Source organism: Odontesthes bonariensis, chromosome 22, assembly GCF_027942865.1.
Source record: "Odontesthes bonariensis isolate fOdoBon6 chromosome 22, fOdoBon6.hap1, whole genome shotgun sequence".
NCBI lineage: Eukaryota > Metazoa > Chordata > Actinopteri > Atheriniformes > Atherinopsidae > Odontesthes > Odontesthes bonariensis.
Genome location: NC_134527.1, coordinates 6,200,379 through 6,212,655, shown reverse-complemented (window position 1 = coordinate 6,212,655; position 12,277 = coordinate 6,200,379). Strand labels below are relative to the sequence as shown.

The following is a 12,277-nucleotide window of genomic DNA, read 5'->3' as shown; positions in this document are numbered from 1 at the left end:
AGAAATACCAGATGCTGGATTTCAGGGATCCGCTGCAGCGCCAAGCACGATAAAAACTTTGTCAGTGTCAACATCAAGCGTCGACACTTTGTCCTTCAAAGGGTGTCCTTTAAAAAAGTCTGTCCAGCTAAAAACACGGCTCTTACCCTTTGCTCCTGATGGCAGTGTTTGGGATTTTGACTGCTGTTGCTGTGTTTCTGCCACCCTGACTTAATGTTTGGAAGTTGCATCGAAGTTTTCTATGCAGAAAAAAAAAAATCTGCAACAAAGCCAAAGGGAAGGACTGAGCTTCTTTTTAAGTTAACATTAATAAACCTTTGGCAGAGTCAAATGTACCTCATTTGGATAATATTAATCCACCTCATATTCAATGCACCAGCTGGGTTTCAGTGAACATTTCACATGCCAAGATGTTTTAGCTGAATTTGGCTCACAGCTGATAAGGCCTAGCATACTGTTCGTACTTCTTTAAAGCTGAAACAGTTCAAATACTACTGAATTCATTAGTCATCTTAAACCCCTCTTCCTCTATGTTCACAGCAATGTTTAATACTATTATCCATTTGAGTTCATTACTATAAGTAATAATTATTGGATGTAATCCGGGGTATGAGTTGACAAAAAAGGAGCACACATGAGCTGGTTAATTATTATGTACCAGTGAGAAAAGCAGGTCACGGACTGCACATTGGTCAGATTAGGGGTGGGGTCCGCTTTATAAAAGTCTGTCGGACAATCTGAGTGGTTCACACAGTTTGATCCTGATGGCAATGCTCGGGATTTTGATTGCCGTTGCCGCGTTTGTGACGACGGCCTCTGCCACCTCCGTAAGTGCCTCACCTAAACCGCTGCCATGTCAAGAAATTAGGAATAATTTTGCACCTATAATTCAGCTACTGTTCTTAATTAAATATGATCATTTGGCGTTTTTTTTTTATCACCAGTAATCATGCACAGATGTACAGTATTATTGCACTGAATAAATGTACTTATAAGTTCACACACATGTTCATTCATGATTAAGCATTCACAAAATCAGTCCTCCAAAATGTGCAAAAAGTAAAACAAAAAAATGTCACTCTCTTCAATTTTTGTGTTTATTTTTTGTAGCTCGGGGTTGTTTACACCGAGGGAGGGATGGTGGAGGGTGAAAACATCCGCCTTGGATACCGTCATCACATGGACATCTTCAGGGGGATTCCCTTTGCGGATTTACCTGGAAGGTTTGCGAAGCCAAAGCGTCACCCTGGCTGGGATGGTGGGTGGACTGACTGGAATTCTCTCAGCTACTGCTTCAGCTCATTTGTTTTAAAGAGCCCATGTTATGCCAATGTACAGGTTTATTATTTCATTTTGGGTCTATATTAGAATAGAATACATGCATTATTGTACCAAAAAAAAAAAAACATGACTGAACATTTCTGTACATTGCTACAGGATCATTCGTCCTCTCTGAAATGCTCAGTTTTAGCTCCTGTCTCTTTACGGTTAAACTATCAAAGGCCAAGTCTGCTGTTGGCCGATTGGTCAGCTCACTGGACAGTAATTTGGTAGGCAGTTGCCTATTCTTTGTTTGAGGTGTGCCAATAGGCACAAGGCAGAAATTGTGCAAATGCGTTTCATGATGGTGTAGACGAGTGCAGGCAGAAAATCCTGGACTCCCCATGAGATATTTCAAGCAGTTCAGAAGAAGTGGACCAGCCAAAATGTGCAGTATTATTATTATGTCATCTTTAACTATAATTACCCTCTTTGAAAAGGTTTTAGTTATCGTGTGAAAGATAAATAAGCATCAGACCTAAACAGTACGAAGTGAAGTATCATGAATGCAATCTATCTTAATAATTTTTATATACTTACACTGTCTGTGTGTGTGGTCAGGTATTCTGAAGGCCACCGAGTACCGAAATAGATGCATGCAGGTGACCATGCTTATGACAGACACAAGAGGAAGCGAGGACTGTCTTTACCTCAACATCTGGGTTCCTCACAGCAGATCAGGTAAAAACTTAAAGAAGATCCCAGAGTATCATAAAGTTTAAATAAACCTGATAACTTTCTCTTCATCCTCTAGTGTCCACCAATCTACCCGTCATGGTCTGGATCTATGGAGGGGGCTTCTTAGCTGGAGGCTCAATGGGCGCTAACTTCCTGGAGAACTATCTGTACAGTGGGCAGGAAATAGCAGACAAAGGAAATGTTATCGTGGTGACGTTTGGATACCGTGTAGGAACCCTTGGCTTCCTGAGTACTGGAGACTCTGATTTGCCTGGTAAGTGACAGTCAAGAACCCTGTAAAAGTTGGCCCTACCAGTTTTTACAATTCTTCCATTAAAGTAGGAGGTCTCCCTGTAAAGGTAACTATGTTTAAACTTTGTCAGGAAATTACGGTCTGTGGGATCAGCAGGCTGCCATTGCCTGGGTGCACAGAAATATTCGATCATTTGGTGGAGACCCTGACAACATCACCCTCTTTGGAGAGTCTGCAGGTGGAGCCAGCGTGAGTTTCCAGGTGAGAAACTTGCTTTTCTAGTTTTTATCTAAGTGCATGGATGGAAGCGAGATAGATGCAATTTTTGTTGAATTATTCACAATTTCCAATTTAAGAGTATGATTAAAAAATCAGTTTAAGGAAGACATTAAAGAAGATATATTTTTTTATTTTTCTGTCAATTCACAGACCCTCACCCCTCACAACAAAGGGCTTATCAAGCGAGCCATCTCTCAGAGCGGGGTTGCTCTTTGCCCTTGGGCAGTCAACAGGAACCCCCGCCAGTATGCTGAGGAGGTACAAAGCTGCTTCTCTAACATGTTAACGCTCTTAGAAAAAAATAATAATAAATTAAGGATTGGAACCCACTCCCCAGATTGCCCTGAAAGTCAACTGCCCCACTGATGGGAGAATGGCTGCCTGTCTGAAGATGACCGATCCCAAGGTCCTGACATTGGCGGGCTCTCTCAGTTTGTCTGCCTCCCCCGACCGTAAGCTCCACACAGCCTAGTTTACAAACTCATCTCCGCTATACAATTTGACCGAGAAATACAAAATATTAGTGCCATGGGCTATGTAGTCATCAAGTTTTAAAGACTTTTACAGAGGCTGTGTCAAATTCTAAAGTTAATGAGCAAAATTAGGGCTGCAATAAGGCCCTCATAAAGTATAAAGTATAATCTAATACAGGTAATAAGGGGCTCCCTGGTGTGCCTCCTCCTGTTGACACCATCTGGACAAACAAAGTAGCATTTTAACACACCACAAAGACGACTTTCAACTGTCAACCCTGGAAGCACAGTTTACACCTGTGGAAGACGATATTACTTCCACAGGATCTCTAACAGAAGTAATAAGACTAAATATAAATGTTGGTTGATGGCAATTATTTAAAGGGGAAGTTTGTATTTTTTAAACCCGGACCTTTTTTCTGTCATAAAATACGTTCATCTACTCACTGATAACAGTTTGGTGAAAGTCGGCGTCCTTCGTAAGATATTTAGATCACTTGAAAACTGCGTATATCCATATAACGGGACAGAACAGGACAGAGACAATACAGCCTCTAAATAAGGCATTATCTGTCTTTATTTCACCAATACTTTAAGACCAATGAATGAATTGAATGTGTACTATTGTACTGTTCGTTCAGAGCTGCCGTGTTGTTGTTATTGGGGGCTATCCGGGGTTGACGCGTCCAATGGGATGACGTCATCGCGCCGCCACAGCAGCATCTTTACACGGAATTTGCTACTGCTGCTGGTAACATCATTCGTTATTGTGCATTTCCAAATTGCCATGTTGCACAAAACTAGCAATAGCGTGTGTAAAAATCCAGCGATAAGCCCCCAATACCAACACTATGGCAGCTCTGAGCTAACAGTGCAATAGTACGCGTTCTACCATTCATTCGTCTTAAAATATTGGTGAAATAAAGACAGATAATGCCTTATTTAGAGGCTGTATTGTCTCTGTCCTGTTCTCTCCCGTTATATGGATATACGCCAATCTCCAGTGATCTAAATATCATCCAAAGGACGCCGACTTTCACTAAACTGTTATCGGTGAGTAGATGAACGTATTTTATGCCAGAAATAATGTCCAGCTTTAAAAAAAAAATGAACTTCCCCTTTAAGACTAAGTGCAGAAGGGGACAGTACTACGTACAGCAGTGTTTGAATTTAGTTTTTTGTAATTTCATGTGGAGCTAGTTTATATAAATAATGTTGCTTGTTTTGGAGAAATTGGGATTGCAAATGAATAGAGATTTTGTGTGAAATGCTAAATTGGGTGTTTGCTTTGTGTTGTCACTGCCGTTTCCCTTCTTATCCAGTCATTCATTAAGCTGAACATGTGAAATTAGCTGAAAAAACTACAGTCCAACTATGGCAATGGTACGTTAAACACCGAAAATAGAGAAAAGTGAAATGTGTACATCTTGAGCAATGTTCACCGGCAGGTAGGGCCTTGTGGTTGATTCGCTTTGTATACAAAAGCCCTTAGAAATAATGACGGACAGATATACAACTAATTTACAATATATTACATCTGTCAGTTCCCACTATTTGCTGATTTATCCTGACCCATTCATTCAGATGATACCTAAATCTCATGCAAATTATATTGTTTTATAGATTTGGCAAAAATGACAAAGGTCAAACAAGGCTGTCCTCTGTCCCCCTATCTTTTTATCATTGCAATTGAAATCTTGGCAATGAAAATAAGATCTAATAGAGAGATAAAGGGTTTAGAATTAAATGGTATTAATAATAAAGTCTGTATGTATGCAGATGATTCTAGTTTTATGCTAGAACCAGACAATGCATCGCTCCATAATCTGATTAGTGATCTGAATACATTTTCAAAAATATCAGGGCTTAAACCCAATTATGAGAAATGTCGCATATTGAGACTTGGCAATTTGAAGAATAGTGATTTCCATCTTCCCTGTGATCTTCCAGTGGAATGGGTAGGTGGAGCTGTTAATATTCTTGGTATCCACATACCCCAGAACATTGGAGACATATCTTTAATTAATTATAAAAACAAGTTGAGTAGGATATGTTCTATTTTACAGCCATGGCAAGGCAAAAATCTAACTATTTATGGTAAGGTAACACTTATAAATTCTTTAGTTGTGTCTCAATTTACTTATTTAATGTTAGCACTTCCTTCACCACCTGAAGTTTTCTTTAAAGAGTATGAAAAACAAATATTTAAGTTTATTTGGAATGGCAAAAAAGATAAAATTAGACGAGCATATCTTTACAATGATTATGAGGTAGGTGGTATGCAACTGTTGAACCTGAGGTCAATGAACAAATCATTAAAAGCATCTCTCATACAAAAATTTTATTTTAACCCAGACTGGTTCTCAAGCAAGCTACTTGAAAACATTTATCCAATGTTTGAGAAAAAACTGTACCCATTTTTACAGATTAGCCCAACACACTTTGATAAGATGGTAAGCATTAGTTATAAAGCTTCTACCTTCTTAACGGAAGCACTACAAAGCTGGCTACATTTCCAGTATTACCCTCCTGAAAAAGCAGAAGAAATATTACAACAAATGTTATGGTTTAATTCAAATATATTAAGTGGAGGACAAGTAATCTTTTTTAAGCACATGTTTAGTAAAGGAATTATTTTTGTTAAAGACATTTTGAATGAAAAATGTGAGATCCTTCCATATAGTCAAGTAAGAATTATGTATGGGGAGGTATGTACTATTCAACAGTATAATCAATTAATTGCGTCTCTGCCTTTAAGTTGGAGACAAAAAATTAAAACTAGCTGTGACAATAATTTAGTGTGCAGACCAAATATAAAGCAGTACAAATGGCTAAACCGAACAAAAATTAACAAGGAAATATACACATTTTATTTACAAACGGATAAATTGGTGGAGTTCCCATGTAAAGTTTTTGATAGCTGGGAAAAAATGATAGATTGTCCTCTTCCATGGAAAGAAATATTCAATAATTTTTACGAAGCATCACTGGATATAAAAATACGTTTTTTTCAATACAAGTTAATTTTTAAATACTTAAACACAAAGAAAATGCTGCATATTTGGGGTATAGAGGCAAATCCATTCTGTCGATTTTGTTTAGAAGAAGAAGAGACCACAGAACATTTATTTTGGTACTGTCCTTCAGTTGTTATATTCTGGCTCGAATTACAAAGTTGGCTGTTAAAATATGATATCAACTTGCGTTTAGATCTCCCTACAGTACTCCTGGGCGATTTGGCAAATGAAAGCCAGGCAATACATAATATCATTCTTTTGTTGGGAAAAGTTTTTATAAATAAAATGATGGATTTAAATTTAAGAGCCTTTAAGAATTATGTCAGACACTATTGTAAAATAGAGTGTACAATGGCATGGGAGACAGGTAAAATAATCTATGCAGACAGGTGGTTTAAGATAAAAGATGGAGAAGGATGGCCTTAGGTTTTTGTTTTGTTTTGATTTTCATTTCATTTCTTAAATGTTTAAGGTATAATTTCAAGGTACATCAGCACACAAAACATATGTTACAATTCCTTCCTGGGGTGGGGGGGTAGTTAATATATGGTTTTGAAATGTTGGGGGACACATATTGTTTTTTTTTTTTGTATTTTTTTTCTCTTTCTTTTTTTCTTTATCCAATTATTGCCCTCTAATATATGTTATAATTTGCCTTATTTCTGTGCCTTGAGGATTGTATGAAGAAAGAGAAAAGGAACGAAGGAAAATATGGAAGAAATTATTAAAGAATGAGAAGAAAGAAAGAAAACATAGGTCCCCCATAAGGGGGGGTGGTGGTTGGGTTTAGAAAAAAAAAAAAAAAAAAAAAAAAAAAAAAAAAAAAAATGACAAAGCCAGATGCATTAAAAAGTATGCAGTCAGTACAATATATAATAAGCTGTCTGATGGTCTCTTTCTTTTTTTTTTGCCAGACCCTCTTTTGAACAACCTGCTTCTGTCTCCTGTGATTGACGGCGACTTCCTGCCTGATGAGCCTTACAACCTGTTCCACAATGCTGCTGAAATTGACTACATTGCTGGAGTCAACGACATGGATGGACATCTCTTCACTGGTTTGGACGTTCCATCCGTCAACTCTCACTTGGTGGACACTCCTGTGTGAGTTTAAATGATTTGATCAGTGGGACATTGTAGTCGTGTTTTATCAGATATCAGCGTTAAACACTCTCTTTCTTAATGCAGTGAAGATGTGAAGAGGCTTTTGGCTTCCTTCACAAAGGAGAAGGGCAAGCTCGGCTTTGAGAACGCTTACTCAACATACACCTTGGATTGGGGATCGAACCCAAAAAGGGAGACCATCAAGAAGACTGTTGTGGCCATCGAAACAGACTTCATTTTCCTGATTCCCACACAGACTGCCCTTTATCTTCATGCCAACAGTTCCACGTGAGAATAAGATCTTTACACAGGAATAAAAGAAGAGCTTTTCTTTCATGATATAGTGACCAAAGTTGTATGCTAGAAAAATCTACTCAGAGTCTGTTGGATGTGGTTTATGAACATAAATGGTCATATTCCGATTTATTTCTACCAAAGGACTGGACGCACCTACTCCTACCTCTTCTCTCAGCCCAACCGTTTCGGCGGGCTTGTCTTGCCTTTTCCCAGCTGGATGGGAGCTGACCATGCTGATGATCTGCAGTACGTGTTTGGAAAGCCATTCACCACACCACTGGGATACTGGCCTAAGCATCGTGATGTCTCACGCTACATGATTGCCTACTGGACCAACTTTGCCAGGACCGGGTATAATCCTGCAGACATAAACCAAAGCAGTATCAAAGGAATAAAAAAAATGGTTGAATCCTGCCTTATTTCACTTTCCTTTTTCTCTGGTTATATTTACAGAAACCCTAACAAAGGAGAGCTGAGAGTGCCCGCCACCTGGCCAGAATTCACGGACTCAGGACACAAGTTCTTGGAAATCAATTCTAAGATGGACCCAAGCTATGTGAGACAGAGCCTGAGGCTGCGTTATGTGCATTTCTGGACCAGCGTCCTGCCCAATTTACCTGAAATTGTCTGAGAATAAAGAGCACGAGGTAGTGTCACTGCACTTGTAGTGTAGACCAATAGCTCTAATGTAATGCATCAGTATTGAGACCAATAATGTAATGCATCAGTATTGATTCATAAAAATAAACGGATAATGGATGCATAAGCTTTTGCCTTGGTTTCATATAGTTACTTGTGTTAGAATTAGCAAAATACCTGGATAGAGATATCAGGATTCACAATGTATTTAAGGCTTCTGAGATTTTGGGTTATCTGATTAAAGGATATTTAGTGTTTTTTTAAGTGGGGTTGTCAATTCAATTTCTAAAGCACATTTAAAAACGCGACACATTATTGTCCAATGTGCCGAACAAGCATCATTAAACCCAATCAGAAGACAATAAACAAAGATAACAAAAAACCACGATAAAATCGAATAAGAAAATAAAAAAAGTATGAAAATTGTTTAAAACCAAATGATAATATAATAAGATAAAGAACAGACATTAAAAGGGTTAAAACCAAGCTAAAAGTCAACCTGAAAAACCTGAGAAAAAAGGTATGTCTGAAGACGAGAGACCTGGGCTGCAGATTCTAAACCAGCTAAAACTTCGACAACAGTGCATGGTCTACACCCACAAACAAGAGCTGAAGTAGTTTAATCTCAAAACGATAAAAACACAAATTTCTTTCTACAAGTCGTTGAACGTTTTAACTGATAAAAGCTGGCTTTTAAAACTCACTTGACCTTCAGATCAAATTTAAAAGAGGATTGAAAAGAAGTTTTCTCGCATGTGATTTACAGCAAGAAGCATAAGAGCCACGGTAAGATGTAGTAAATCAAGGGGAAACTGATGTAAAACAGGAGGGATGGAATCAAATTACTTCAGTTTTAATTTCATTTAGGTTTAAGAAGTTTTGTGCAAGCCAGGATTTAACTTTTGCATAAACACAGGGACATCTCGGATGAGTTGGTACCAGTCTCAAGGGGAGATATATCTTAGTATTTTCAGCATGAAAGTGATATATTATTATGTTTATTAAATATGGACCCAGCAGAAATATAAAGAGGGAAAACAGCACTGGATCTAGTATGGATCCTTGAGGTACACCACCGGGCTGACAAGGAGGGGTACTCGCCAATGCTGACAGCAAAAAGGTATATCACAAAAATTAGATTTAAACCACAACAGAGCAGTATCATGGATACAAACATATTGTTCTAGATGAGAAATTGAAATAATATGGTCCACACTATCGAAAGCAGCATTCAGATTCAGCAGAACAAAGACAGCAGAAGCATCTGCGGGAGTAATTGCCACTGTCACAGTTTCATCCTTCCTGTCTCCCCTTCTATCCCTCTGTCTCAGTAATTTTCCACTCTCCCCACCTCTGCCCCACTCTACCTGCCAGCCACTCCTCCCTTATAAGCAAGAATACACTCACCTGCGAGCTCATTCCCAATCAGCCCCGCATAAGCCTCTCCAGCACTCTCACCCTTGCCAGATTGTTCTACTACATCCATGCAAGACTTTCCACCGCTCCTTACCTGGCTGCCTGATCTCTTGTGGCTGACCCTGCCTGCCTCTGACCTGCCCTCCTCGCCTGCCTTCCTCCCAGTGAACTTATCTGCCTTCTGTCCCAGACCATGTGCTCTGCCTCAGCGTCTCTGTTGTCCTGGCTTTGACTCCTCCGCCTGGCCCCGACTCCTCTGCTGTTCGCTCTTCGTCGACACCTCTGCACCATCTTCTGGCTTTGGACACCTCGCCTCGTCTACCCCGTCTCCCACAAGGTCCTTCCCTTTAAAGAACTGCCAAAGAACTGAACTGTACGGGTCCGAAGACCCAGAGACTGTGTGTGAGCTATTAGCCTGAAGATTAAACTGTTTGCCGAGTTTCCTCTTCTGCTCAAGCTCCTGTTTTGCTGGTGTAAAAATAAGGGTCATAATCATCTGTTCCTGTTTTCCAGAGTGCTGCTTTTGGGTTACAGAGTCCAGGTGGGTGTCAGTGCAGAGGTAGGGTATAGCTGGCTGTGGTGCATAGGTCCTGAGTCCGCAGTGGGGTGAGTAGGCAGGTAGGTGTGGCCGGTAAATAGTTGCAGCGTCCACAAAGAGACAAAGTCTCTGAAACCACAGCAAAGAAGACGGCTGGGGACACAAGGAGGCAGGGTTAGAAACACAAAGGAGTTTTTTTTTTTCACAAGAAAGCACAGGAATCGGCCGAATTACCACAGTATGAAGTGAATCAATCTGGCGAAGACCGGTTGCTCCTGCAGGTCCTTAAGAAGTGAGAGCAGGAGCTAACCAGACTCCGCCTCGGACGTCCTGGAACCTGCTCAGCCCCACCTAAGGCTCAGAAACCAAAACAAACCCCAAAGCATGATTGTGACAGTGATAAGATAGAGATCATAAAAAGCTCTTAAAACGGCTGATTCAGTGCTGTGATGCAATTTAAAACCCGACTGGAAAAATATCATCGACGAGATTGGCAGACTTTCAGTCAATACAGGAACACGCTCCTCATCTCTCTCTAACTATCGCCAAGAAAATAATTCTTCTAAATTGGACAGCTCTATATATATAGCTATATATCAATCACTAGACTAATACTTTCCTAGAGTATATTATATTAGAGAAAATGACTTTCATTCAGAAAAACAAGCAATCCACTTTCACTGAGATATGGAATCCATTCTTAATCCACCTTAATTTAACCCAGAAACCTGGAGTTGGAGCTGAAGCTGCGAACAGTTGCAGTTAGTAGTCGGCAACTGAATGGCAAAACCTACGCTACCACCCTCTGACAACACTATGGAGCTATTTATTCACTTCAAACAAGTCAAGGGAAAGGTGATTTGTTCCGTTTGTTTTCTTTTTTTGCCTCTTTTCAAAAGATCAATTCACATTTGCTTTGTTTGGGAAAGAAAAATCGACCAATAGAACACATACATGCACATTATTTACGATGACAAAATGTTGTGGGTCTCCTTTTTTACATCACAACACTTGCATCAGACAGTTGTTTGACATTATATAGTTCTTCTCTAGTCTACTTGACCACTCAAACCACTTTTACATTATACGTTACTTGCACACTAATACAGCCCATATTAGTTTCCCCTTTAAATGTCACGCTTTATTCTAACCAGCCCATCCAACAAAGCTAACGAGCTCTATGAGATAGGCAGGTCATGTCTTTGGATTCTTAGGAAAGAACTGACTCGCAACGCATGGCTGAATGTGATGGTTATCTTAAGAGATTTGAGAGTGAGTCTTCTCTTTGATGACTACAAATATGTGAGGATACTCTGTCTACCTGTATATTCGCAGCAACACACCCCCTGCTTGTGATGGAATTTTGTCTTATATCAGGCAGGTTGCTATCAAATGTACATGAAGGCTTGTAAAAAAGAATAAACACAAAGTGTAATCTGTGGTTTTTAAGAATGGCCTGGTTATGAAAAGCAACTTTCCCATGAATCATTCATTAATTCTGCTCATTTATAACTTATCACATCTGTGATCTATGGAACAACATACAAATACTTGCCAGGACTTCAGGCATTTTGAATCTTCCACACAGAATAAAATGGGACACTGTTACATAACCAGAGTGGCTGTCAAGTCAGAATTAGCTGTCATACTGTTATACATACTTCTATGTGTGTCGAGAAAAATCTCTCAAAATGAGGCTCAGAGTCGCTGGAGACAATTAACACAAACCAATTATTCTTGCAGCAAGGAGACAAGTCTGCACAACATTTTCAGAAAGCTGACCCAGAGTTGACCTCGAATCCCTTGTCCGACACTAACTGTGGAGTTCCGCAGATAGAACAATTGTTTATGGTGTTTTTTTAATGGTTAAATCAGTTTGTTAGTTTAGTCATTAATCTATTAAATTAATTGTCTAACCACTCATCTAACCTTAAAGAATCACAGACACAGTGCCTTGAAATTTGATTTTTGGCCCAGTTTAGAACAGTGTAATTGTGAAACACAACCGAAAACTTGAATGTTCATCCTTGCGGCTTGCGGCAGCTACAGCTACAAGTCTCTTTGGGTGTGTCTTTGTATCTTTGGCACATCTAGCCACTGGGATTTTACCCATTCCTCAAGGCAAAACTGCTCAAGCTTTTTCAAGATGGATGGGTTCTGTACAGAATTATTTGAACACTTTCTTAATCTCACTGAGATTTCTGACCTAAATGTTGTTTTAGCAGTATGCGTAGAGTTGTTGTCATGCAGAAAAGTGAACCTCCAT

At 39.4% G+C, this 12,277-nt stretch overlaps 1 protein-coding gene across 1 annotated transcript; it reads left to right on the top strand.

The window, feature by feature from the left end:
- The first annotated feature begins 761 nt into the window (after nt 1-761).
- Nucleotides 762-8,079, top strand: LOC142372382 (bile salt-activated lipase-like). Its single transcript, XM_075455261.1, has 11 exons — nt 762-827; nt 1,111-1,258; nt 1,882-2,001; nt 2,075-2,272; nt 2,382-2,512; nt 2,681-2,788; nt 2,868-2,982; nt 6,935-7,121; nt 7,206-7,409; nt 7,560-7,769; nt 7,872-8,079. The coding sequence occupies exons 1-11, from the start codon at nt 765-767 to the stop codon at nt 8,047-8,049; spliced, it is 1,662 nt and encodes a 553-aa protein (XP_075311376.1). The 5' UTR covers nt 762-764; the 3' UTR covers nt 8,050-8,079.
- The last annotated feature ends 4,198 nt before the right edge of the window (nt 8,080-12,277 follow it).